Source organism: Lissotriton helveticus, chromosome 11 (assembly GCF_964261635.1).
Source record: "Lissotriton helveticus chromosome 11, aLisHel1.1, whole genome shotgun sequence".
Lineage (NCBI taxonomy): Eukaryota > Metazoa > Chordata > Amphibia > Caudata > Salamandridae > Lissotriton > Lissotriton helveticus.
Window position 1 is genome coordinate 1,149,764,643 of NC_136072.1, and position 26,766 is coordinate 1,149,791,408.

The 26,766-nt window shown below is 47.5% G+C and overlaps 1 protein-coding gene across 2 annotated transcripts in view; it reads left to right on the forward strand.

Annotated features, from left to right (window-relative positions):
* Window positions 1-26,766, forward strand: part of LOC144792750 (catechol O-methyltransferase-like) — a 60,195-nt gene that overhangs the window by 22,326 nt on the left and 11,103 nt on the right. For both annotated transcript variants that reach the window (XM_078667929.1, XM_078667930.1), the window contains exon 2: window positions 21,512-21,794. In XM_078667929.1, the coding sequence (XP_078524055.1) occupies window positions 21,512-21,794 (283 nt within the window). The remainder of the gene's footprint in view (window positions 1-21,511; window positions 21,795-26,766) is intronic.

A 26,766-nucleotide genomic window follows, 5' to 3' on the forward strand; every position in this document is an offset into this window, starting at 1 on the left:
GGCTCTGCATATGTGATCAGGAAAAATGCTATAACTCAGAGTGCAAGACAGCCAATGGATGAAGTGGGCTGATCCATTTCCCAATGCTGTCTCTTTGCTGGGCGAAGCAACATGTGTAGGTCACTTGAACAGGTCAAGGAGTGACTGAAAGGCACTGTATGTGTGTATATGATGTATGTTTGTTGTGATGTTTTCACTTGAAAAACTTGAGGCGAGACATCTAAAACTAAGAGCAAAGAAGCCAGCACTCTTTAACCGCATGCGCGCTAGCGGTTTTCCCGATGTGCGCTGCGTTTTTGTAAATACCGCTTTACATGACGAGCTCAGCTCGTCATGAGCGTACGAGCGTCGTCACTCATGACGAGCTTAGCTCGTCATGAGCGTGGAAGGGGTTAAGAAGTCCTTGTAGTTAGTTCTCTTTGTGTCGCACCTCTGTTTCTCAGAAATCAGCTACATTAACATGTGACTACATATAAAATGGAAGAGGACGGGAAGCTGTATGCTCCAGCAGTGCTAGAGCATGCAATAAACCAACTCTTCTTCTTGCCCTGAAGAAGGTCCGTACAAAGAAAATGGAATGAAACGTGTTGGCTGTTTGATGTAGTGAGGAATAAAAATAAAGAAAGACAGATAACTGAGATTGAATTTTTTTCATTTCTTTGGGAATCGAACACGTACAATAGGGTGCTCTTCCTGATTGTGATTTGAGACATCTAAACATGTTTGTATGTAGATCTAACAAGGCAAAGGAAAATGCAGTGTGTGTCTTCTTGAATTTAGGATCCACTCTCTGCTCAAAAGAAATAGTGAGGAAAAAATAGTGCACTCACCAAAATAACTGGGTCCAATGGACAATAGTTTGGAAATAGTTCTTGCTCCTTCGTTTTCAAGGCCGAGTCACCCCTCTCATGGAATTAAAAACTTTTTGAACTGGGCAGTAAGAGATTAAGATTGTTGAAAGGCGAGCGGGGCAGGGGATATTGCTCTTTTAAGCAAAAGGCAGAACAGAGGAGGAAAGCCGAGGGGACTGATTTGTGACCAGGGCCCTGTTGTGTTCTTTGCTCAGGTAATCACAGGGCACAGGTAAGGGTCACAGTTGTTTATTCTCTTGTGCATGTCTTGCCCTCATGCTTCTGCACGTCTGCCCACTGCGCTGTCCCTCTCGTGAATGCCTCCTCCCACACCCTTGACCGGATGTGGTGTCCGGTTTCCCAGTGTCCACTTCAGGTCCTGCAGGGTCCTAGTGCCCTGCCTTCTGGTCACTACAGGCCCCAACTAGAAAGACTAACAAACATGAGATAAAAGATCATACAAGGAAGAGAGAGTAAGGCAGGAGGGTAAAGTTGGTCACCACAGAGAGAATGACACAGAAGTCATGTAATAACTGTACCAAGCGAGAGACACATGGGTTGAAAGGTAAAAGAAGAGGTTTCATAGAGAAGAAACACAATTTAGCCAAGAAAGATGACAAAAGTGTGGAATAACAGTGCTGGGAGACAGGACAGAAGCACTTGGGGCAAAAAGATAAATGGACCAGAAACATGGGGCAAAAAAGGTGCGAAGCAACAGAAATGGGCGCGAGGGAAGAATGGAAAGGCCTTATTACAAGTACCAGGTTTTGTTAAGTGTTAACTCCACCCTCCCCCCCAGAGTTATGGATAGAGGTACCGGGGTATACAAGCCCGACCCGAGGCTCCCCCATGAAAAGTAGGATTCACCACACAAATATGTAATTCTGTTCCCTTTGCTACTGGTTATTCCTCATTTCAGGCCGTGTATTTCACTAGAGACTTCGGTTGCAGCGGAACAATCTGAATAAATTACTCCTTGTAGTTCCAATGGGCCGGTACCTCCTGTTGCTTGCCTTAGTACCCAGGCCGCAGAAGGATGGCGAGTGCGCCGGGTAGCTTCTCACCCTGTGACGGAGCACTGACAGTTAACAACAAAGGGTGATGCTCAACAAGAGTACAGAGATTGGATGGACCTCGGGAGGGGGTAGGATCCACGTGTGCTGAGGGTAGGCCGAAAAGGAGGACGGACCTGCCGGTAGTCCTGGACTCTACTGCCCTAACCCACAACATATGGACTGAGTAGAACTTTGGGGAGGCTCCCTGTGTTCAGGCACCCGGTGGGCCGGTGCGTTATTCGGTGCTCTGGATTGCAAGTAATGCAACTGTTTGCTGTGCGCGTTGGGGCCTGCCGGCTCAATGTGCGCAGCTGAGTGGAGAGCTTGGCGGGATGGATGAGTCGGTCAAGTTCCATTGTAAGGTCAAGCTTAACTCAGGCCCCCCAGGATATAGCGGCATGGATTAGCAAATTTAGCGGCACAAAAATGGAAATTTAGCGGCACAAATATGGAAATTTAGCGGCAATTTTGCGGCATTATATTTGGCCATTTTTCCTACAACAAACACAGATATCTTAGTTTTTTTAGTTATTTAACAACATGAAGCTATGTATATTTGGTTTATTTACAATGTAGACACTTTGTTTCCCTCGAAAAGCAAAAGACTGCCCGTCAGCAGGCCAGGGCAGCAAAACAGCGTTACAGGCGTCCCACGTTGCATGGGGGGGGAGGGCTAGGACCGTTGTCCCACCAGGAGCTACCAGCATCATTCACGGGAGGACGGCAGAAACTGGTCCGGCTTATGACGTTGGAAGGTTTGCCCAGCGATCGATGGCATGGAGTTTCTTCAGGGGGAGTTGCTGGAGTTTGGAGGTTCATCACTCAACAATCATTTGCGCCCTCAGCTCTTCCTCAAGACCAGCAACGGTGCACTACAGCAACTCACTCTATACTGGAATTCACACTCAACTGGCCGGAAGAACTGGCCGGAAGACTAAAGATCATACAAAAATCAGTGGTCAGGCTCACTCTGAACCTCCATCCCTGCATTCACAAAACCCCACACCTAAAAGAGCTCCACTGCTCCTAATTCACAAAACAGCACTCTTCAAACTCCTCATGCACACATACAAAACTTACACAACATTGGCCCCATGTACCTCAAAAACTGCATAAACTTCCACAACCAACCAAACACTTAAGTTCAGCTGGACTTCTACTTGCAATCACACTCCACATACCCAGAACCAGATCCTGAAGTCGTACCTTCTCCTACCTCGCTCCTAAAGCCTGGAACAACCTGCTCTGCACATCAGAGCCGTCTCCTCAGAATTCTGCAAGAAACTGAAGATCTGGCTCTTCGCCTAGCACCGACCCTGGTTCAGCCCACACAGCTACTGTTTCAGCTTCAGGTTACCCTCCGGGAGAGTTGTGCGCTATACAAATACACATAACGCAACAGATGCTGCATTTAAAATGAAGTTGTAAAGACAGAGAAATTACTTTTTTGGTGCAAATCTGGCTCGTTTTGGAACACGTAGGGCCTCAAGAATGCTGTGTTATGGCGTGGGAGCTGTGACAGTCAGCTGGCACCGGGATTGCTTCTTCCAATCTCCAAAATAGGGTGCCACCAATGACCATAGAATATGTTACATTGGAGAGAATCACAAGATAAAAATATAATAACTGTAAAGGTATAGATAAAAAGATAATGGAGATTGGTGACTTGCCAAATAGAAATCGTCCAAGATAAGTTAATAACACTAACAAGGAATGTAACAGGCATTGTAATATGCAACACATCTACCAGCACATGGAAGTAGAAACAGGGCACGCTAACTAACATTAGTGTCCAGGCCCGAACAATCAGAAGCGAAGGACTACTACATGGAACAAACTAGAAATGTTTTTTAATTCGGTGTTTTGTTAACAGGACAGCACTTTGCTGTACATAACATGCTTCCGCACGCTCTATGATACAAGCAGCTTAATCCCATGGTTTATCAGCAGGCCAAACCCTTGTTCCACATAGGGTCACCACACACACGCCCACCCAAATCAAAACAACTCCCAGATTTTACCAAACACTTCCTGGATCGGACTCTAACGTACATAGCGTGGAATATATAAACAAATGCCTCAGTTTACGCGGGGCTCCTCGTTCCGTACAGCCAGTCACACTAAGGCATGTTGAACCTAGCCTGGTGACGGCTACTTCCACACTCTGTGCGCGCCCGCTCCCTCATAAGCAGTTCCCACTGACCTCACTCACCCTCGTCATCTACTATGCCACAACCCCCTACTGTGTGAAAATTAGCACAGGGAAGAATTGGCAGCTGCCGGGTCAACTACGGGTAATTACTAGGCGATTGTGTCGCACTTCCTGGACACAGCTTTCTCTTTCTAACCAATTGCAGCTTTCACCGAGGTTGCCTGGCTGCCTGGCTGCCAAGCCATTAGATTGGTCCTTTTCGCAGTCAGTAAAGGAAAACTAGCTTTCCGATTGGCTGTCCCGTTTTACCTGTTGGCAGCCACTGCTCAGACCCCCCAGGATATAGCGGCATGCATTAGCTTTTGTAAAAATGCCGCGATTTCTACAAAAGTGCCGATTTCGCGGGCACTTTAGTAAAAATCGCGGCATTTTTACAAAAGTGCCGATTTCGCAATTTTTTTGCAAATCGCGAAATCGCGATATCCTGGAGGGTCTGTTAAGTGCAGGTGTAATGTTGTGCCTAATTTTCTTACTGCCTTTGACATGTTGTTGCCGCTAAAGTATACGGCTAAAAATGAAGTTCAAGTAATGTCGTGCCTGATTTACCTAATGCCTTTGACAGGTTGGTGCGGCTAAAGCATGATGCTGTGAATAATTGTAAATATCCAACCCCCTCAGGCAAGCATTTAAGACGCGCGATATTTGCTGCTCGCACTTAGACCTATCAGACAGCTCCTGAGGCGGAAGCTGGGAGATAACCTAGCGTTTTAAACTTTTCATTTTGTTTTATTGTGTGCAATTACCTGCTGGAATCACTCTCCCCTGGGCACTCTCCCCCCTTGAAAGCCTGCTCCTGATCACCCGGCGCAGCCGAGTAAACGCTGCCGCTGGCAAAATCTCTTTCTCGCCGCCATTGCCTGAAGCGAGGCCACGCCCGCCGCCCCGAGGCCACGCCCCCTTTCTCCGCCATTAAAGGATGTGCCTCAGTCAGAAGCGCAGCGGACGAGCGCGACGATTGCGTGCCGAAGGCGCGCCTAAGGCAAGCCCATCTGCGCCCGTCCGCGGCCGGCCGGGGGGCACGGGGCGCGTCCCCCTGCCGGTTCCACCCAATATACCTCTTCTGACCTGATTCAACTACATTCACGCAGGTTTATTCCCCCCCCCCCCGACTCTCTCGGATTGGGAGCCATCGGGGCTCCCCTGCATTAGAGACACATTCCCTGAGATAGAAACCGGCTCGCCCATAGCTCCCCCTGCAATCATCAACCCTCCACCCAACAACCAGACCCCACATCTTAAGCTCACGGCGATCTACCTCAATACACGTTCGCTGGTAAAACACCAGCTGGAAATCTTTGATCTGTTAGACTCTGAGCAACCTGACATACTACTGCTAACGGAGACGTGGCTCAACGAGGACTCCGCTCCTGATATACTCGCCGCAATCTCCCCTGGCTATTATATCCTCCAGGTAAATAGAGCCTCGAGGAGGCCGGGAGGCGGGGTTGCTGCGATTATTAAAAACTCCGTCAGGTTCTCCGCCTTGACGTTAGTCGGCATTCCCTCGGTCGACTATCTCGTGCTGTGATTGGAATCCCCTACTACCCCATTTATTTGTGTTTTAGTCTACCGTCCCCCCAACCTATGCCTGACTTTCCGACGCTGTTTGGTGACATGTTATCCCAACTCATCATCAACAACTCTAAAATCCTGGTTTTAGGCGACTTTAACTACTGGCCCTCCGCCGCAAAGGAAACTGCTTGCTCTATCTCGTTCACAGACCTTCTGTCCAGCATGAACTGTCAAACAAATATTAAGGCAGCCACCCACATTAAGGGTCACACCCTGGACCAGGTTTGGACATCCAACCTGGACATATCCATCCCAATCATTTCCCCTTGCCCATGGTCAGACCACTCCACAATCTCCTTCTCCATCACGGCTATCCCTTGCCTTGGCAGACCCAAGGAAAGCAACTTCCTGGCCCGGAATTGGAACAAGGCCAATCTCAACGATCTTGTCACGCTACTCAAAACCTCCACCCCTTCCAATCTGGGCTCCATTGACACCCAAGCCTCTGCCCTTACACACTGGCTGGAATCAGCCAGTGACACCGTGGCTCCACTCAGACAGATAAAACTTAGGTGTCCGCACGACGCCCAAAAATGGTTTACGGAAGATCTTAAATCCCTGAAGCTGGGCCTCGGGCAGGCTGAGCGCCAGTGGCGACATGGCTATGCCCCTGACATGAAACTACGCTTCACTGTCCTGCTCAAAGACTACAAATTGGCGATCCTGCAAACCAAAACCACCTACTTCTCGAACAAGATCGCCAACTCCGCCACCAAAACCAAAGACATCTTTTCTCTCGTGGAGGAACTGTCAAACCCAGACAGGATCACCCCTAAACCTCTCCCCTCTCGGGCTCTCTGCGATTCCTTAAATCTTTTTTTCGTGGAAAAGATAGTCAACATCAAGAACAGTATCTTATCTTCAGTCCCATCTCACCCCCCTGGGCCCGATTCCATCCTGCCTTTTACCAACCTCAGGCAGTTGACCCAGATTCCTCTAATCTCAGAGACCGAGTTCCCTGTCCTCCTTAGGAAGGTCACCTCTGGATCCCCCAGAGATTGTTGCCCTCCCTTGGTCCTCAGTGAGGCTTTCACAGCCTGCCCCTCCCCTCCCCTGGCACTACTGAACAATTCGCTCTCCTCCGGCACTGTCCCCGGATCATTCAAATGCGCCGAGGTCATGCCCATCCTAAAAAAAAACACAGCAGACCCTATGATCATGAGTAATTTCCGCCCCATTTCCCTTCTCCCCTACCTCAGTAAAGTCCTTGAGTCCCATGTGACCAATACCCTGAACACCTTTATCGAGGAATCCCATTTCCTTGCCCCCCAACAGGCCGGTTTCAGACCCAACCACTCCACTGAATCGGTCATACTTTCAGTCATGGAGGAACTGCGGAGAGGTGCTCCAACATCAGCCAGGTTCTGGTACTCCTGGATCTGTCGGCCGCCTTCGACACGGTGGACCATGATATCCTGGTCGCCCGTGTCGGAGAGGCCGGCATCTCGGGCTCCGCCCTGGCCTGGGTCCGCTCCTTCTTGAGCAACCGCCGCCAGGCGGTTCGACTCTCTCAGTTCTCCGCTGATGAGGTTGAGCTTACCTGCGGCGTCCCACAGGGCTCCTCTTTATCCCCCCTTCTCTTTAATTTATATCTTACCCCCCTTATTCGTTCGTTGCAAGGCAGCTGTGTCACCGCGTTCAACTACGCGGATGACATTCAGCTGGTCTTTGACATCAACTCCACGGACCGGTCAATCAACAACTTCCAAACCATCCTTTGTCACATTAGCGACTGGATGGGGGCAAACCATCTGAAACTTAACCCCGACAAGACAGAACTGCTGCTTGTCGGGGGTATGGCCAACCCCTGGAATTCCACCTTCTGGCCCTCCAGGCTGGGCCTCCCCCCTAAACCCGTCAGCTCAGTAAAAAGCCTTGGGATCATCATTAGTAATGATCTTGCGATGAAATCCCAGATCAACGCCGTGGTGTCCTCCAGCTTCTTCCAGCTGAGAAAAATCCGAAAGATTGCCCGCTTCCTGACCACCGAAGCACTCACCCTGGCCCTATTGGCGTTGGTCATTTCCAGGTTGGATTATGCCAACTCTCTCTATGTTGGCATACCGGCATACCAATTAAAGAGGCTTCAACTGGTTCAGAACCAGGCAGCACGGCTCATTCATCACCAACCCAAGTACCAACACGCAAGTCCTCTCTTAACCCCTTCGACGCTCATGACGAGCTCAGCTCGTCATGGAGTTTCCATTGACTTCAATGGAAATTACATTGAATGTCCAGCACAGGCTTAGCATCCAAGTTTAAAATCTCTTCACTGGCTCCCTGTCGCTGAGCGGTGTAAGTTCAAACTGGGCTGTATTATTTTTAAGTCCCTTGTTGGCATAGGCCCTTTGTTCATCTCCTCACTACTGCACCCCTACGTTCCATCCCGCAATCTCCGCTCCGCCCACTTGGCCTTACTCCAGACCCCGACTTTCAAACGTAAAAGACAGGGAGGACTGAGGTTCTCATTCCTTGCCCCGTCCTTCTGGAACGCCCTCCCGCTAGGCGTGAGATTGGCCTCCCCCCTAACCCACTTCAGGTCTCTCCTAAAAACTCACCTGTTTCGTGACGCCTATCACTAATCCCTCTCTGCCCCTTGGATTGTCTGTTTTTCTCTATGTCCCAGCGCCAAGAAACCGTCTGGTGTCAGTTGCGCTTTATAAGTTCTTTTTACATTACATTTTACATAAAGCATGATGCTGTGAATAATTGTATATATCCAAACAGGGTGGTCTTCTCCTATTGGTCTGTGAAGAATTACCTGGTTTGATGTGAATAAAAGGCTACGCCCTAGACAACACGCTTTGACTCTGCCAGTTCTTGGGCTTAGTGGGGTAGAAAATGTCAAAAATGAAGAAGGGTGAATGTCACATTGTGCGCATACTATGGAGGGAGCAGCTCAGGCCGCTGCAGCTGAAAGCAGGATGAAGGCCTAGCGCTTGGATGCCCCAGGGCAGCAACTGCGCTTTATAAGTTGACATTTCATTTCAGGCCGAGCAGAGCGGCAAGGACAGAGCAGTGCAGGGCAGGGGGAGTTCTGCAGCGCGCTGCACGGGAGCAGCGCGCAGGCCCTGGCAGCAGCAACTCAAACTGTCAAGGGAGCCTGGGGGAACAAGTCCAGTGAATGAAGAACATTAAACATACACAAACAACATTGGCGTGCACAGCTTTGCAGCTCCTGCTAGCAGCAACCCAAAGGTGGGCCCGACCCCTGCGCGTTGCACAATGTAGGGCCGTGCCGGCACAAGCCTGGTTGTGGGTGAGGTGTGGAGATGGTCCCATGCCCACCAGCTCCCCGAAGCAGAGAGGGGGACCCTGAACACAACCTCGCCAGTGTGCGTCGCGTGCGTTGAATTGTTCATTCATTCGTCTTAGTTTGTTAATCTCACAGTCCCTCCTGGTGTGGCAGTGCCAGCGCCTCGAAGCAGGAGGGCCGCCACGCTGTGCTACAGAGGCAGGTGTCTTAAAGACCACAGGGACAGGAACAGCCAATGCTAGCCGCATTACTATTGGTTAATACCAGAGACAGCACGTGGGGTCGTGTCATCCATGACCCATCTCCACATCCCTCCGAGTGATGGGGGCGGAAGGAGAAAGGATCTTTGAGGTCTGTCTGCCTACACAAAATTCAGCAAGACTTCTATACCTTACCTACTCATAAGAGTGACTTACCCAATTCATGAGAGTGGGGCAGAAACTTCTGGAATCTTCTCACCTCACTATTGCTTCTCCTTGTGGGTCCTCTGAGCTTTCTCTCAGCGCGCTGCTTATGGGCAGATACAGCCGGGCAGATATGCGGGGGCTGTACTGAGGGATGGGGGCAGAGGCTCGTGAGGGAACCATTGTACGGAGTACACTTAAATGGCCCGAAATGCAAAAAAGCCACAAACACTGCTAGCCCACCTTAAACAGGATTGGTCAACGAGCTTGAGGCTGGACTGGAGCATTCTATGCCTTGTGCTCAGACATTGATGGAAATAAACAAAGGACTTCACAAAGTGCTGATAAGCAGCACACTGGAAGAACCTTGAACATGAAAGGCTGCATGTAGCTCAGTGAGCTAAGGAAGTTTCCATTTGTGCAAACAAGCACTGGCAAAGACTCAAAGTAATCACGGAGTAATGCACCCGCTCCCCTGCTCTGCCAGATCACTCTTCTGGTGCCTTTACAACCAGGAGACTTGAAAAAAGAAACTCATATATGTTTAGTTGCAACAGACTGTTGTTAGTAGTCTTTTGAACCAGAGGATACTTGAGAAAAATCATTTTTTTTAATGTAACACTTTCAGGATTGATTCTAGATAAAAGTGAGATGTATTGACTGTACAAACGGATGTATGACATCACAACGCATGCTTTCACGATGCATGCCTTTACAACACGGTTTTCACAACGCATGCCTTTACAACGCATAGTGCTTTGGGGCGCTGGATAGTGAATTGTTTAATTTACTATTCCAACTCTAGTCCCCGTGGATAGTAGGGAAGGTGTTGGATAGTAAATTAAACCTATTCCCTATCCTAGAGCGCCCCCCAGCGCAATGCATTGTAATGGTTTGCGTTGTAAAAGTTGCGTCGTAATGGCACTGCGTAGTAAAAGTTGCGTTGTAAAGGTTGTCTCCCGTACAAACAGCACAGGTCTATAGAGTTATCAAAAACACAACGCAGTTTTATTTGTCTTAAATGTAAGATATTTAAAACCAGAATGTTAATGAATGGAAAAGTAAAGAGAATATACATCAAAAAAATTATTGTTCCAGAGAATACAACGCAGCAGTACAAAACCTAGATAACGGCATTATTGGCATCCACAAAACAACTTGGGGCATATACATAGTTGGCTCTCTAGATCTCATTGCTGGGCTATTTTGCCTTGCCTAATATACATTTTTGAACATCCCCAAGTATAGCATGGGGAAGCGTACAATGTTTCGGTTGTTAATTATTGTAGTTAACCTTCTTCAGGACACCAATCCTTAAACAGAAATGTAGCAGTCAGTCAAAGTGGATTAGTTCCTCCACTGATATAAAGCGCCTTGAGACCCTCCGGGGTGAGTAGCGCGCTATATAAATTTCTTGATTGATTGATTGATTGACTTTCGTCTTTATATAAACACTCCTGCATTTCTTTTCTATTCTTCGCATTTATTTGCAACACATCTTGTTTAGTTTCCAAAGCACTGAAAGCTGCATTGAGAGTTTAGGTGAAACAACAATGAAACATGTTACATATTCCTATATATAGATTATAACCACATGCTTCCTGCCAGATTCAGCAAAGCATTCCAAGAGTCAAAACGTTAAAGAAGAATAATATAAAACGAAAGGGAGAATAGAGTAAGAAAAAGCCACCATAAGAATATGCTTGTTATAAAATCTTGATGCAGGATTTATTCAGGAAGGCGGGATGTGCTTGCAACTTGTAAGAAGAGGGTGGAGCAGGGTAAGTTTGTTCTGTGTACTAGCGAGGATACACACTGGAACCATGTTCAATATCAGTAGGTGTTTTAGGATGGGCCGGTTGCAGGTTAGCAGCCAGTAGCGTGAAACATCTGGATGTCCCTCTTGCTGTGCGGATCATAGGAGCAAACTATTCTCCTAGGCAGAATAATGGCTATATAGTGCCCCAAAAGGACAGGAAAAAGAATGAGAGGGTTAAAGTGAGAGCAGTCATTAGAAAATTGAATTATAATATAAAGCATGTATATGGTAAACCTAAGGAACCATGGGGTATATGTATCAAATACCGTCATTGCGATTCTCAAATAGTGATTTTGAGAGAATCGCTCTTTGAGAATTGCAAAACGGGATGTAATAAAAAATTCACAAATATTTTGCGATTCCTTGGCATTCCTTAATTGCGATTCGCAAATTGTGAATCTCAATTAAGGAATACCTTCCCATTCATTCCAATGGGCTAGGAGGCCCATATAGGAATGAATTGGAAGACATTCTCAATTTTCGATTCGCAATTAGAGAATCGCAAAATGAGAATGCAATTTCAAGGGTGCCAGGGTGTCAAAAGGACACCCTGTTGCACCCCTGAAATATGTATGTGTGCACATGAGGCACACATACATGGCCCAAGGGCATGTATGTGCGCCACATGGTACTTTCAAAAATGCAAAAAAGTGAATTTTTCAAAGAAATTGCAAATTACCACCAACTTGAAGTTGGTGGTAATTTGCGATTTCTTAAGTCCAAATCTCACTTTTTCTGTGCTTCATACATTGCATTTAAGGAATCGCAATTTGCGATTCCTTAAATGCAATCGCAAAATAGAGAATCACAAATTTTGCGATTCTCTAATTTGCGATGCCTGTTTGGGGTGATACATCCCAAAAGGCCAGTTCCCATTCGCAAACGGGCCGATTCTCAGAATCGGCCGTTTGCGAATGGCAAAAGGGCTTGATACATATGCCCCCATGGGCCTTAGAGTTGGGCAGACAGAATACTAGTCACAAATGTGAGAAATATCCTGTTCGCCCCAAGTGCTATATCCAGAAGCCCTATGTAACGCACATCAAAAACATCGTAACAAATTAGTAACAGAGTTCCATATGAATGGTCACTCATTTGAATTAGCCAAACCTTGCTGCAGACCCCTTAGAAAAAGTATTGAAGACCCATAATGGGGGACCAGGATATCTAAAGTATTTGTTTATCACCATCAGTCCATATCATGTAGGATTTGGTTATAGGGGCAGATATTACTGGATGCTAATGTAGATGTCGGAGAAATTCTGCTCACAAGCTCCTGGGAAAATGTTGATGTTTTGAAGGATCCGTGATGTTTTACATTTTTTGCATTTGGTCATTCAGCTGATATTTAAGTCTTTTTGGTGAGGCCATTTCCCTTATTTCTAACAGCACTTCTTCAAATGTCGGGGTGTACGTAGATTTCCATCTACAAAGCGAGCACAGTTTTGCAGCAGTCCGTGATAAGCAGAGTCAACTTCTTTTATAATTAATAAGTCCTTGAATCTCCGACATGTCGTGAGCAGGGCCAAGAGGGCATTAGGTACAATGTTCGATTCACTTAAGTCCCTGAATAAATCTCAGATCCTGTCTGGTTCCCACTGTCCTATGGAATGGTCTGGGAATTGGCATCTCCATCATGAAGGCCTTGGGCTCAGATGTGTCTTGGGAAGACAGTGAGTCAACCAGTGCCAACCCTGGAGTACTTCGACGAGATTGAGTTTTGGACATGGCTCTCTCCGGTCCCTGTTATATAGCGAGTGTTTCCAACCAGTGCTCGTCAGAGAATGAGGTCTTCTTGTGGCTTCCCACACAGAGCAAGTGGGTACCCTTTCTGGTGGTTTGGGGTGGCAAACTCCGATTATGGGATCCTGCAAGCATGATACTCATCCGCCATATACTCCCCGTAGACGAGAATTGACACAGTGTCCAACGCAAGATCTTCTGGGAGCAATCATCTTTTCAGACATGGCAACAGCTGCAGGCACTTCCAATATTCATCATCCTGCACTTGAAATTAAATTCTTGCCGTAGAGATTTGAACTATTTGATATCTCCTTCTTTTGTGTACCATAAGCGATACCGCTTTGGTTTCCAGGTGGGCCGGTCGAATGTGTGACCTCCTATCAGGAGACCAACTTCATGCAATATATTTGTGCATTCAGATGTTTCCAGGGACTGCTTTCCACGGGTTGGTGTATAGAATGGAATGCTAGAAGCATTGCATTTGGCATCAGATTACTTGACACTGGTGGGGAGTTTAACCTTGCTGGAGAGGTCTTCTAGCCCATGCTCCATGATTTTTAACGCTGCACCTGGATTGCCTTCTTAGGTTCTCATTACGAGCGGCCCAGTCAATCCTGATGTCTGCAGTAACACTCGTTACTACCCCTATCGCAACTATGAGTTTTGTGATAAAGGTTTTACCTGCCGATATTTATCGTAGAAAAGAGGCTCAGTATTGTACTAGAAGTTGTAATTGAACGGTATATTGTAAACGAAACATTACGTCATAGCAGAGTCTGATTTCATTGGGTGTGGTAAATTTGTCACTAATTACCGGGTGACTCGTAGAGATGGGTTTAGTCTTAGAATTTTGCTGCCTAGCTCTATCTTGTACAGCCGTAAGATGCTCTTTCTTTAATGGTCAATGCATTTCAATATGGTATATATTCTGGGGTAACATTTGGATTGTCACAATGGACACTTTCCAAAGAGAAGCTGTTCTGCATAGAAGTAGCCATTCAGCCCCCTTCCAAAGTAGTCCAAACTTGCATAAGCTCTTTGCAGATAAACCATAACCTGGCTCCCAGGAGCGTAACAGATGTCCCTGTGGCGCAGGGTTGTGCCTCACTCTGCAGAGGGCCTCCATTCATGCAATATTAGGTATGGGAGTCGAATGGACCACTCATGACACCTCGCAGGGGTATCCCATCATTTTGCCTTGCATCAATTATGTTTCCTGTCTTGTCTCCTTTGCTCTCGTAGATACAAAATCTATATCCCCATAACCTTGGGAAAAATGCAGCTAAGGCCTGAATTTTGACCCAGACTCCCTACACACCTTCCTTGGTTACCCCATAAGACCCAAAGTGTTTCTGCTCCTCGCAGTTTATCATGCACTGATAGCCGGGCCTCATACCTCACTGAATGAATGTATCCACTGTAAGGATCTGTTTTTGACCCCTTGGTCACAGATCACAATGGATCCAGTCAGCCATTCATTCTTCGAAGGGCAATATAATGAGTATGTTAAGTTGGTGTTAGAAATGGGATCCCTGGCTGGCCAGGGCTTGCGCCAAAGTAATTCAGAGACCACCACTTCCACGTCAGGGCAAGGGAGTTACACGCCAAGATAACCCCTGCTCACCCCCTTGGTAACGTAGCATGAGCAGTAAGGCTAAACTCGGAGGCAATGTGAGTTAAGTGTTTGCGCACGCACCCCCAGCAACAACACCCAAGGCCCACCACAAAGGAAACTCCACACAAGGTTATATGTAAAAATAGCCTTTGTATTATACCAAAACACATTAGATATAAACACACACTTTACAATGTGCCAACAGGCACGGGCAGCATTTACAGGGGATATGTACAAGACAGGGCCACCTGGACCACTGTCAGGAATCAGCATTTTTAGAACTAGTACTTGGTAGAATTAGCACTTGTAGGAATAATAATTAGCACATAGCACATATAATAATCAGAAGCTTCACACATGATGCATAGAACATTCAGAGGTGTAGGAAAGACACATGATGTATAAACATACATTCAGCGGTGTAAGAACAAGGCATCAAAACACATTCAGAGGTGCAGCACACAGGGTGCGCAAAACATACAACACACAGTACATTTCCTTGCACCCTAAGCATTAGCGCATGAATCATGATAGCATATAAATCACAGTTAGCGCAGAAATCATATTTAGCACATAACTCACATCAAGTTCCAGGTTGCGCCACTGCGCCAAAACCAAAACATAGCAGCTGCCCGCTACTTGCTGGGCAGCTGAGGACAGGGACAGAACAGGGCCTAAACGCTGCAGCTAGCACTAAGTGCTGTGCAGCTGGGTAAGGTTAAGGTAGGGATGAAGGGGTGCGACTCACTCCTGAGTCCAAAGAACATGTGTCCCTAAAAGAAAGAAACCTAAATGGTGCAGCTGCCCACTACTTGCTGGGCAGCTGGAGAACAAGACTGCGACAGGGCCCTCACTGGCCCTTTGAACCAAAACTGCGCTAACTGCTGGAGCCCTCTAGGCTCTGGTATAACTGGGCCATATGTGGAGCCATCTGGCTCCTGAAATGAAACATGCCCCCCATCGGTGGAGCCACGGGGCTCAACACGGGCTCCTCTGGCCCTTTAAATCTTATCATATGCCCCATTGTTGGAGCCTTACCTGGCTCGGCAAACGGGTGGGGCGGCCCACTGCCATCCGGGGCCACCCTCACAATACATATGCGGCACATTGGAGCCATCATGGGCTCTGAAAATTGTACCTGTGACCCACGGAGCTCTCGAGGCTCTAATATATTCATAAAAGCGTTGGGGCTGCCCACTGCCATCCGGGGCCGCCCTAAATGCACCCCAGTCCCAAGGCCGGACTCCGGCAACACACAAGAGCCCCACTCACCGGCCAACTGCTTCTCCTTTGACGGGGGGGCTCCTCCGGGCGGTAGGGCAGGCGGGCTCTGCTTCACCCGGTCCCCCATCTCGGGACCGGGACTTGGTGGGGAGTCGCAAGCTCCGTGCTAAGTCCTTTTCCGGGGCTCCCTCATGCTCATGGGAGCCCCGCAACATTCCACGGTTAGTTCCTGGCGACCCGGGGCTCTCCCCAGCTCACCGGAGCCCCAGGCGGCCATCACTCGGCCTGCCTCTCTTCCCGCCGCACTCCCTCTCTCTCCGGTAGGCGCGGGACGGCAGCATCTCCAGTCTCCCTCTCGGCACGGGACACCGGAACAGCTGAGGCAATGCTTCGCCCAATCAGCGCACGGCAACGGGCGGGACTTCCTGCGGCAACCCGGAAGTCCCGCCTACAGCCAGGCGCCATGCCACCTGACTTCCGGTTTCGCCCGCAGCGGCAGAGGCATCTTTCCCGGGGGCATAACGAGGGATAGGCACCCTTGAGGCATACAATAAACGTAGAAGCGAGGTGGGCACTCGCTAAGGGGGCAGATAGACGGGGTGGCACCCGTAAATAAAAATATATAACTGCAGGCATAATGCAGGGTGGCGCCTGCAAGGCTCGAATCACGAGCAGGTCAGAGAGCAGCTCCATCGTGCAAAATTCAAATAAAGCGCTCGCAAAGCGCTGGGGAGTCCAAGGGGTCCTGGGGCAGGGAAATGGAGCAGGCAGCTCCTAGTAAAGAAAAAGTCCTCCAGTCCCCCCCAAGCAAGGCAAAAGGGCCCCACAGGGAGAGCTTTCCAGACATCCAGGATATCCAGGGGCTGGGCAGGGCCCAGGGAGGCAAGCCTTCCCCTGGGCCCAAGCAGCAGGACGCCCCTGGTAGATTCGAGTTGGAAACAAGAACATTTTGTAAGGCGACACAGCCCCTTTTTATACAGTGAATTCCTTTGTCTCAGGGTGCAGGGTGGGGGAAAAAACAGTCGCAGCGGGTTTTGAAGCACTGTGGTGTGCTCAACCACCCTTTCCTTTCACTGGCCAAGCTAGGGACATTAGATGCACCACAGGGGGCGGAGCCAGCATTATGTGGGGAAAGCCCAGCCCTATTCAGGTCCCAGGTGCACCACTCCCTCACATCGCACATGCTAATCTCAACACTCACCACCGGGGCAGACCCATCATGACTCATGGAGCCTGGCACACCAGCCAGCTCCAGCCAATCACAAGCCAGCACATTCACTGCACAGACAGGCACACTTCTAGAAGTGGCACTTCCATATTAGACACAAACACGCTGCACACACCATTGCGCAGCATTCAATCACACGAGTCCGTACATACCAAACTCGCACCTGCCATCCCCACGCATCAGGAACTACCAGGGACACACACATTCCCCATGCATTCCTACGGGAGGGCAGGCCAATCTCACACACGCACTCAGGGAGCGCACGCACTTTACACTGCGCCACAGTGTCAAAGTGCGCAAAGACCAAAAATCACTATAATTATTTAATAATACCAGACAAAAAGTTCAGGGGTGAACCTGCCAGAAGGGCCAAGTCCAACAGTTGGGTACCAATACACATCTGTTATATAAAATGTGAATGTACAAATGCATATGTTATGGAAATGAGGCATGTACCAAGAAGGTAGACCTCATGTTTACCTAGAACCATGTTTCTTCCATATCGTGAAAATAACTTGAGGTATTCAATGAAAATCAAATGTTAAATCTCTATTTCTTCAGGTACAGACTGTACCATAACTTAAACTGGATACTAGTCCCCCCCAAAACACAGTAATATATGCATCAGTGTGGTGTTCCTGTGGGGGTAAATTTGGACAATCGTTTTGGGAATATCATGTTATGTTGGTGTTTAACTTGGTATCTAGTGTGACGTGAAATCTGTATTGGCTTCGCCTCTGCACCATGTTCTGTACCCTCCTTCAAGGACACTTTTCAAAGTACATGGTGGAAACTAAAGTGGTCTGTTGCATTTCCATTGTATGGAGGTCTTGCATGCCCAAGGAGAAACCCCAAGCCTGGGGTCATCTGTCTCTGAATTCACTACTTTTAAAGTTTGGGACTGATCATGTAAGTGAATCACTGTGCTCAAGTTGGGTGGTATTTAAAAAACATATGGCCAAGAGATAGAGAGACATTGCCATTGAATGGCCTGTGAATAAAGTATTAATATATTGTTGTTGGTGGTGCATTGCAGATTGTGGGTTACTACATAATTAAGTAGCCCCACATAAGTAGCCCATTACACTTCTGATCACAAAGTTCGGGGCTATTAATGTGAGCTATAAACAACATCAGCGTTCTCTCACAGTTTATACGTACAAGAAACATAAGGCATTGGACATAGTGTAATCAATAAACCACAAAAACATTGATGAGAAAGAAAGCCAGGCAATGCTAGACTAGTTGCGTTAATGTATTCTTTCTTCTGTTTTATGTGGCAAATATGAATGAGCAAAATAATTACAATGAAGCGTAAAAGTGCTTCTTGCCAAAAAGTGAGCTTTCTTTCTAACGTGAGCTATAGGTCTTTGGCATTTGATCTATGCACTTGGGCATCATGATATCCCATATCGATTTAGGACATTTGTATTTATTGATGCATTGATGTGCCTTGAAGTCTGTAAAGGAGCATGGGAATGCTACCGCTATTGATATCACTATTTTTTAATGTATCGCAAACCTAACTGGAGATTAACGAATGGCACAACTAAGTGTTACATATTACGATTGGACTTCACAGATTTCCATTTTTAGACATATTTGCCCAGAATCACACAGTGCCAGGGCTAACAGAATGGCTTGACAAAGTTTCATTTAAAGTTTCCTGTGGCTTTCTGGAAAGTCCATCCATGACCCCAGTTCTCATGAACTGGTAGCCCCATCTGAACTCTATCCCTGTTATCACGGGAGAAGGGTTTGCAGAATCTCGCCTCTTTCTAAGAAGGAGCGACCTTCTAAACTTGAGTCCCCGAATCATAGAAATAATGACAGCTATGGCACAGTAGAGCAGAATTTCTACTAACTACCAGCCCAGGATAGTTTATGTTGTTGGATCTGAGGACTTATGTCCAGTGGCGTAACGACCCTTGAGGGGGCCCCCCTGCAGGGTGCGTGAAGGGGCCCCCTTCGGATTCAATCTAGAGCTCCCCATCAGAAGTGCGGTGCTGATGGGGCCCCCTGGAGGGTGCGGGGGCTGCAGGGACCTGTGTTACGCCCCTGCTTATGTCCAGTCCCCTGCAGGGGATGTAGCCTCCAGTTTTGCAAAATTGATAGGGCAAGTCCTTTCACTCAAAGATTGGAGGATCCACTTAAAGAGCCCTTTAGTTTATAAAATCACAATGGGTCTTACGGTCTAACCAGAAGCAAAGTCACAGACATGAAGAAAAAAGAGAGCCAGTCACATTTGCTCTGTTTGGCTGCCACTGTAAGAATAAATAGGGTCAACAAAATTTGCTTAGGGGCGGGCGGAACTTGCGGGGTTTCATAAAAACTCTGTGAGATTCCAGAGTTTCTGCCAGCGGGCTGAAATATGCCTCTCATGCCTCATAAAAACTCTGCGAGATTCCGCAGAGTTCCGCCAACGGGTGGAAATATGCATGTTGCGCTGCAATTTAGCGCCGGTAACATAAACTGTGTTGAAAAATCAGTGCAAACGGCACTATGCAGTGCACAAGAGCGCGGCCTTTTGAGTCGATTTTGCTGATCTCTCACCGTGCCAGCTTGTGAGCACCCGCATTCAGAAAATAGCTCTATGGGACACCAAATCTTGCTCGCATTTCTGGAGCCTCGCAGGAAAAAATGCTGCCACACTGTGAATGGCGGATTTTGGCTGGAACGCCACAATACAAGAGTAACGTGGAGTCCCCAAATTCTGCCAATTCTGCCCATCTCTAGTCAATATTAAAGAAGGATTTATACTCCAGGGTAAAATGGGGAAAATTGATTTTGAAACAATGGAGGAATTAAAATGGCAGATAATTCTTGTGTAAGAAGGACTCGCACTGCGAAGTAGCCAACCTCTTAATGCTGCACTCTGCCTAGTGCTGCGTGAAGATGTAATGATCACAAACGAAGCCCACAGAGCGGGCAGGGGGCATGGCTACACCAGCAGAGCTATGGGTAGCTTTCCTCCTTCGGTCTTAAAGTACTGAGATAATAATGGACTGTCTTGTGCTCTGAGAGGAGTTTTACCTTCAATAAAAGGTTTGTGCTCAAAAAGATATGCTCAGTTTAGTAACTTTGCCAAGTAGACCAAGATGGAAATGGGTCCATGGTTGTTGGTCATCATGACCTAAGGATACATTTTTAAGAGGAGTTAATTATTTGTCATTTCTGGAAAACCATAGAATGTTTCTATGTGGTTTAGGCGTCCCTGATTCTTTTTTTGTTAAGCCGCTTTGGTCCTTCAAGATCCTAGCTGATGTAAAGTGATTGGAAAGATTGTGGTAGGTCTTAGAAGGATGGGGTAATATTAAGACATGGACGTTGCGGAGCTATCCGCTAGGAAGGCCGCTTACTCTTAAAATAATTGCAGTCTATGAAGTCACATTTTCAATACTACGTTAAATCAGTTCACTAAAACCATTCTTGCGTGCTTGTTGACTTCCCCATAAGTCTCATTTAAGGGGCATAGGGCCATATGTATCATTCAAAATTGCGATCGCAAACTCCAAAATTCGCAGAATTTCGGCGTTTGCGATCGCAATTTAGCTAAGTGGGAACTAATAAGGTAAAACTGCCTCGCAAAATAAGGAATCGCAAAATTTGTGATTCCTTATTTTGCAATTGCATTTAAGGAATCGCAAATTCCTTAAATGCAATGTAAGAGGCACAGAAAAAGTGCAATATGGTGCTTAAGGAATCGCAAAGTACCACGAACTTCAAGTTGGTGGTAATTTGCGATTTCTCTGAAAAATGAACTTTTTTGCATTTTTCAAAGTGCCATGTGATGCACATACATGCCCTCAGGGAATGTATGTGTGCCACATGTGCACACATGCACATTTCAGGGATGCAACAGGGTGTCCTTTTGACACCCTGCACCCTTGAAATTGCATTCTCAATTTGCGATTCTCTAATTGAGAATCGCAAATTGAGACTGTCTTCCCATTCATTCCTTTGGACCTCTAGGCCCATAGGAATGAATGGGGAGGTATTTGCAATTAAGGAATATGTTTAATTATTTGCAAATCCTACATACATAGCATTTTGCGATTCTCAAATAGCGATTCCCAAAAAATCGCTGTTTGAGAATCGCAAAACCGAACTTTCATACATATGGCCCTTAGAGTGTTCCATTTGTAAAACGTTCGTGCCCTTGCATACTCTTTTTCACTTTTTATTCTGTTGATACTTTTCTTACTCTGTTATACAGTTGGCAGCTGGATCTCTTTCTAGGCCAACTAATTTGCTGATGTTCGAGTACACCGCGTTCCTCTTTATTAGCTTTTGTTAATGAATTGTTGAACAGTTTGTTTGCAATGTTATTAATCCTTTGAAATCTAGATTAACGTTAAAAAAACTGTTGTGGAGCTAATTTGAATCCTGTAATTTGTCTGATTTTGTCAACTTTGTCATTCCAACACCTTTTTCCAGTAATCTGATGCAAATCAATCATGCATTTAACATGTCTTATATATGATTTATCTATGATTTATCACATGACAAGCTTTTTTGTTTACCCCATTCAGATGGTGGATGCCTCTATAGTTGTCTACTCTGTTTCTGGGGTTCTTCTTACGGCTGGTCTATTTCTCTTCGTCTTAATCCGGAACAACAGCTTGGCAGCGATCCTTTGGAACGAGCTGGTGCTTAAAAGAATTGCGGATTTCTTCATGGGTCTCACAAAGGAGCAGCGGATTCTGGACTATGTTCTGAAGAATGCGGTCAAGGGCGACCCACAAAGCGTCCTAGACACCATCGACAAGTATTGCTATGAGAAGGAGTGGGCCATGAATGTAGGAGATGAGAAAGGTAAGCACACAACTAAGATGCATTTGGCAGAACACAGGCTCACCTCTCAGGCTCCTCCAGCCTCTTTGGCCTGATTTAGATCTTGGTGGACAGGTTACTCTGTCACAACGGTGACGGATATCTCGTCAGTCGGAATAATAAATCCCTTAGGTTATAATGGGATTTATGTTTCGGTGGACGGAATATTAGTCACCATTGTGATGGAGTAACCAGTCCGCCAAGATCTAAATCTCGCCCTAAGACCGTTGACTCCTGGATCCACTCTGAACCCCTTCTCCCTTTGTAATCCTTCACTCCTCCTTCTAGAGCCTTTCAGGACGCCCCAAATCCATAACATAGCTGGAAACCTCAACTCCTGGAATTAGTCGGCCCAGCCACCTACAGATAGATCATGTCTGAAACCCTCTGACTCACAGATCCTGTGTGAAGCCCCTATTCCTTCAACATGAAAACCCCCTGATTCATAGAGCCTGCCTGAAATTCCTACCCTGACTGCCCCCCTTCCCGACTGCTGGAACTTGTCTAACCCTTGCACCGACAGCTCAAACTCACTGGGATTCGTAGAAATTTCCACACTTTTCTTGTTGAAAGAAGCGGGTATCAAATTAATATTCTTAAATTATTTCCCACGGGTCAATGTGGTCTTCTAACTTTATTGTTGCCCCACGCTCTTCAACATCTACATGGCCCCCTCACCGCCATCATCAGACAGCATGGGCTCCACTTCATATCCTACACCACCCAACTCATCCTCTCACTCACGAAGAATCCCGAAGACACCAGACTCTGCTTCCAGGAAGGAATGAAGAACCTGGCAGCCTGGATGAAAGACAGCTGCCTGAAGCTAAACTCAGAGAAAACCCAGGTGCTCATCCTTGGACCCTCCACCACCGCCTGGGACAACACCTGGTGGCCCTCCACCCTCGGGAGCCCACCCACCCCTACAGACCACGCTCGGAACCTCGGCATCATCCTTGACTCCTCCCTCTCCATGAACCTCCAGATCACCGCCGTCACCTCCACCAGCATCAACTGCCTTCGCATCCTCCGTTACACCTTCAAATGGATCCCCCCCCAACTGCAGAAGGACCGTCACCCACACACTCATAACCAGCAGATTGGACTACAGCAACGCCCTCTACGCCGGAATCAACAAAACTCTCCTACACAAACTCCAAACCATCCAGAAAACTGCAGCCAGACTCGTCCTCGGGACAACGCGCCACGAGCACACGACCCAACACCTACGTGGCCTCCACTGGCTCGCCGTTAAAGAGAGGGTCTCTAAACTCCTCACCCACGCCTACAAATCCCTCAACATCGGACCCAATTACCTCAACAAAAGACTATCCTTCCACGTACCCAAGAGGAACCTCCGCTCCACCGACCTCGCCCTGGCAGAGGTTCCCCGCATCCGCAGAAAGAGACCCGTTAGGAGAGCCTTCTCCTACATCGCAGCGAAAACCTGGGACCAGCTCCCTGTGAACATCAGAGGCACACCCTCACCCTGCACACGTTCAGGAAGACCTGGCTCTTTGACTGACCTGGAGCCGACCCCCCCACCCCAGCGCCTTGAGACCCTGGTGGGTGAGTAGCGAGCTATATAAACCCCTGATTGATTGATTGATTGAGTGAATGTTCCTTCTATTTTAATCATGTTAAATTTTTATATGGCCCCAACCTTTCCTTGGATGCGTGCAAAGCACTTCACATTGGACCGAACGTTGTGTGTCGCATTGCTTAGGTTGTAGGCGAGTAACAAGAATGCGTTCATAAGCACAAGATTGTATGAACCAGGAGTGGATTACAGAGAGGTGAAGTGCCATGTTGGTGTGGAACACACTGAAAGATCTCTTCACTGGATCCAAGTCAAAGTAAAGTTCAGAGGGGGTGTGGGTGGGAATCTACAGGAAGTTTTTTACAGAAGGTGAGGGAAGTAGCATTAGACAGGGGTGGAGATTGTTCCAAAGATGGGGAGAACAAGGAGATCTGTCTTTGTTTTCTACTTTCTGGTCGTAGGAATCTTCTGGGGGTGATGTTTTGTGCTGCCCGTGATGTTGCTCCAGAAGGGAGGGAACAGTTTGCAGCAAAGTAGTTCTTTTAGGGTCTGCACCGTTTTTTAGAAGCTACTCGGATCATTGAATTTTCTGCCGACTGTGAGAGCGAGCCAGTGAAGTGTGTGGGGGTGGCGTGGTTGTAGTTGTGTTGACTAGTGATCAATACTATGAATGCCAGCTTGTGTAAGGTGAGTGTTGCATCTGGAAAGCAGCAAGTGTAATGTTGCCCCGAAAATGTGTGAGAGGACAAGAGCCAGAACAGTTGAGTGGATGTGTGGTATGAGAGGAATTTTTTGATCTTACAGCAGGCCGATCAGATGTGATAGGTCCTGGAATCTTTTCTTGACGTAATCCTTGTAGGGGCTGGTCGAGGGAGACGCCAAGGGTCTTGGGGCCAGATGTACGAGCGTGGAAATAGCACCTTGCAAATTGCGAGTTTTTTGTGACTCGCAGTTTGCTAGGCGCTATTTCCAATGTACAACAGTGTATTTCACGCTGTTAGCGATTCCCAATGGGGTCGCAAATTGAGAGGCTCATGAACATTAATGAGTCTCTTGCAATTTACGACCCCATTGGGCATGGCCGGCCCTCCCAGGTATGGTGGCCTGCTGGACTCAGCAGACCACCATGTCTGGGACTCCTTTTAAATAAAGCAGTTTTAGGTTTTAATGCAGCCCGTTTTCCTTAAAGGAAAACGGGAGTGGAGTGGTGTGGCTCACTGGTTAGAGGCGGCAGACCCGGAAGCAGAAAACGGCCCGGAACCAGGGTTCAATTCCCGACGCGGCAGGGTCGTGGACCACGGTCAGCGGACTTGATAATTCTCGCCTCGGTGCCTACTCTAACCAGGGATCACACTCGGCAACTCTGGGCATTAGCTTGCCTCATCTCCACAACGGCCCCCCACATTCGCTGGGGATGCCTGGTTTCACCTTGGAGATACCCAGTAGGGACCATCTCACAGGGATAGCCAGGACGGGTTCCCCAGCGGTCTACAGCGCCACGACGCCTCAGGGCAGCAGTGCGCTTTACAAGACACATACATACATACATACATAAAAAAAAAAGTGAGCCCTTTTCGTTTCATTTTTAAGGGCAACAGGGGTCCCTGGGACCACTGCCTGCCCTTAAAAAATATTTCCCCCTGCATTTGCAAAGGGGAAGGTCCCTTTTGCGAGTCCATTACCACCATCTTGAAGAAGGTGGCGAGTGTTTTGCACCCGCAATTGCGGAGGCAAAACATTCTTACATAGGGTTGCGCTCGCTATTTGGAAGGAAACGGCCCTTCCTAATAGCAAGTCGCAAAAGCATTCGTGGGGTTGTCCCTGTGACTACTGCAGGTCTTCCCAGGAGCACACTAGTTAATTGAGAATTCCAATTGGTCACCGCTTCCCCTAGATCAGATCCATCTCAGCTACTCTGCCCCCAAGCATCTACGAGACCAGTTCCCTACAGGCAAGAAAACAGTCTGCCCCAAGCTAGCCTAGACCCCTCTCTCCCAGGGTGGGGGTTTCAAGAGGTTAGCATTGAATGATCTAACAACCCTTTAAGTCTTGTAGTGGCTGAACCGGGCAGTGCGGTATTTGGGTTTGGTGGACATAAAAGCTCTGAAAACCAATAGGAGTATCTTGAATAGGACCCTCTTGTGTATTTGTAGCCAGTGTAGTTTTTTTGAGGGCAGCGGAGGCTGAGCATCATTTGGGAAGTTTCAGTACCAGTCTAGCGGAGGTATGTTGTACCATCTGGAGCTTATGGAGCAGCTGCTTGGAGAACCCTAATTAAAGACTATTGGAGCAAAGGCAACCATTTTCATGGCGGCTAATGGGAAAACAATCGAATAACTTTTTGAGGGATTTGATAAGCTTGAAGCACATTCCAGCTACTGCCAGAGATTGAGGGTGGAAGGAGATGGCGGTGTTGAATTTGACCCCTCGATTTCTTGCGACTTCTACTATGGCAGGGGGTAGGGGCGCGTAGTTAGGCCACCATTGGATTGGAGAGAACAGGTTAGACGTGCCGAATAGCAGGATTTCGGTTTTATCCGTATTACATTTAAGGTATTTGTCATGCATCCACAGGATGGTATTGGTGAAACAATTTTGGATATGGAAAGAGCCTTTGTCTAGGCCTAGGGATAGAATCAGCGGTGTATCATCAGCATAGGATGTGGTAGCAATTTCAAATGAAGCTATCAGGGAGATGAGGGGAGCCATATAGATATTAAATAGTGTGGGCTGAGGGGTGAGCCATGTGGGACTCCTGAGGTCACTGATCTTTCTGCTGATGCAAATTGCTATAGGGCTACAGTTTTGTCTCCTGTCAGTCAGGAACGATTTGATCGAGGACAGAGCCTCATGGGAGATACCGCATTCCTGAATCCGTTGAAGGAGTATGGAGGGGGAGAGGGCGTTGAACGCTGCAGAGAGGTCCAGCAGTATCAGGACCGCATTGTTACTAGTGTCCAGGGTCTTTTCTGATTGCTTCAGAATCTTTTAGTAGGGCTGACTCTTGAGCAAAAACCGGATTGTCGGGGTGTAAGGAATTGGAGTTTTCTAAAAAAAAAAAGTAAAAATGTGTTGACCATTCACAATACTTTCTAGTAAAATGATCAATGCTGGGAGCAGAGAGATGACCGGATGGTGGGGTCTGCAAGGGATTTTTTTTGATGGAGCTTAACCCCTTCTATGCTGATGACGGCCCCCGTCCATCATGCACCGCGGTGGGCGTGTGCTGATGACGACTGGGGGCCGTCATGAACCCGCCCACTCTTTAAAAGCTCCGCACAGGTGCAGAATCGCGGCCGCGCCCAAGGGGTTAACGACTGCCAGTTTCCAAGCTGTAGGGACTTCAGCCGTGAATAAAGATGTATTGAGAATCTTATTGAATAAGGGGTTGACTGTATTGACTGCCATGTGGAG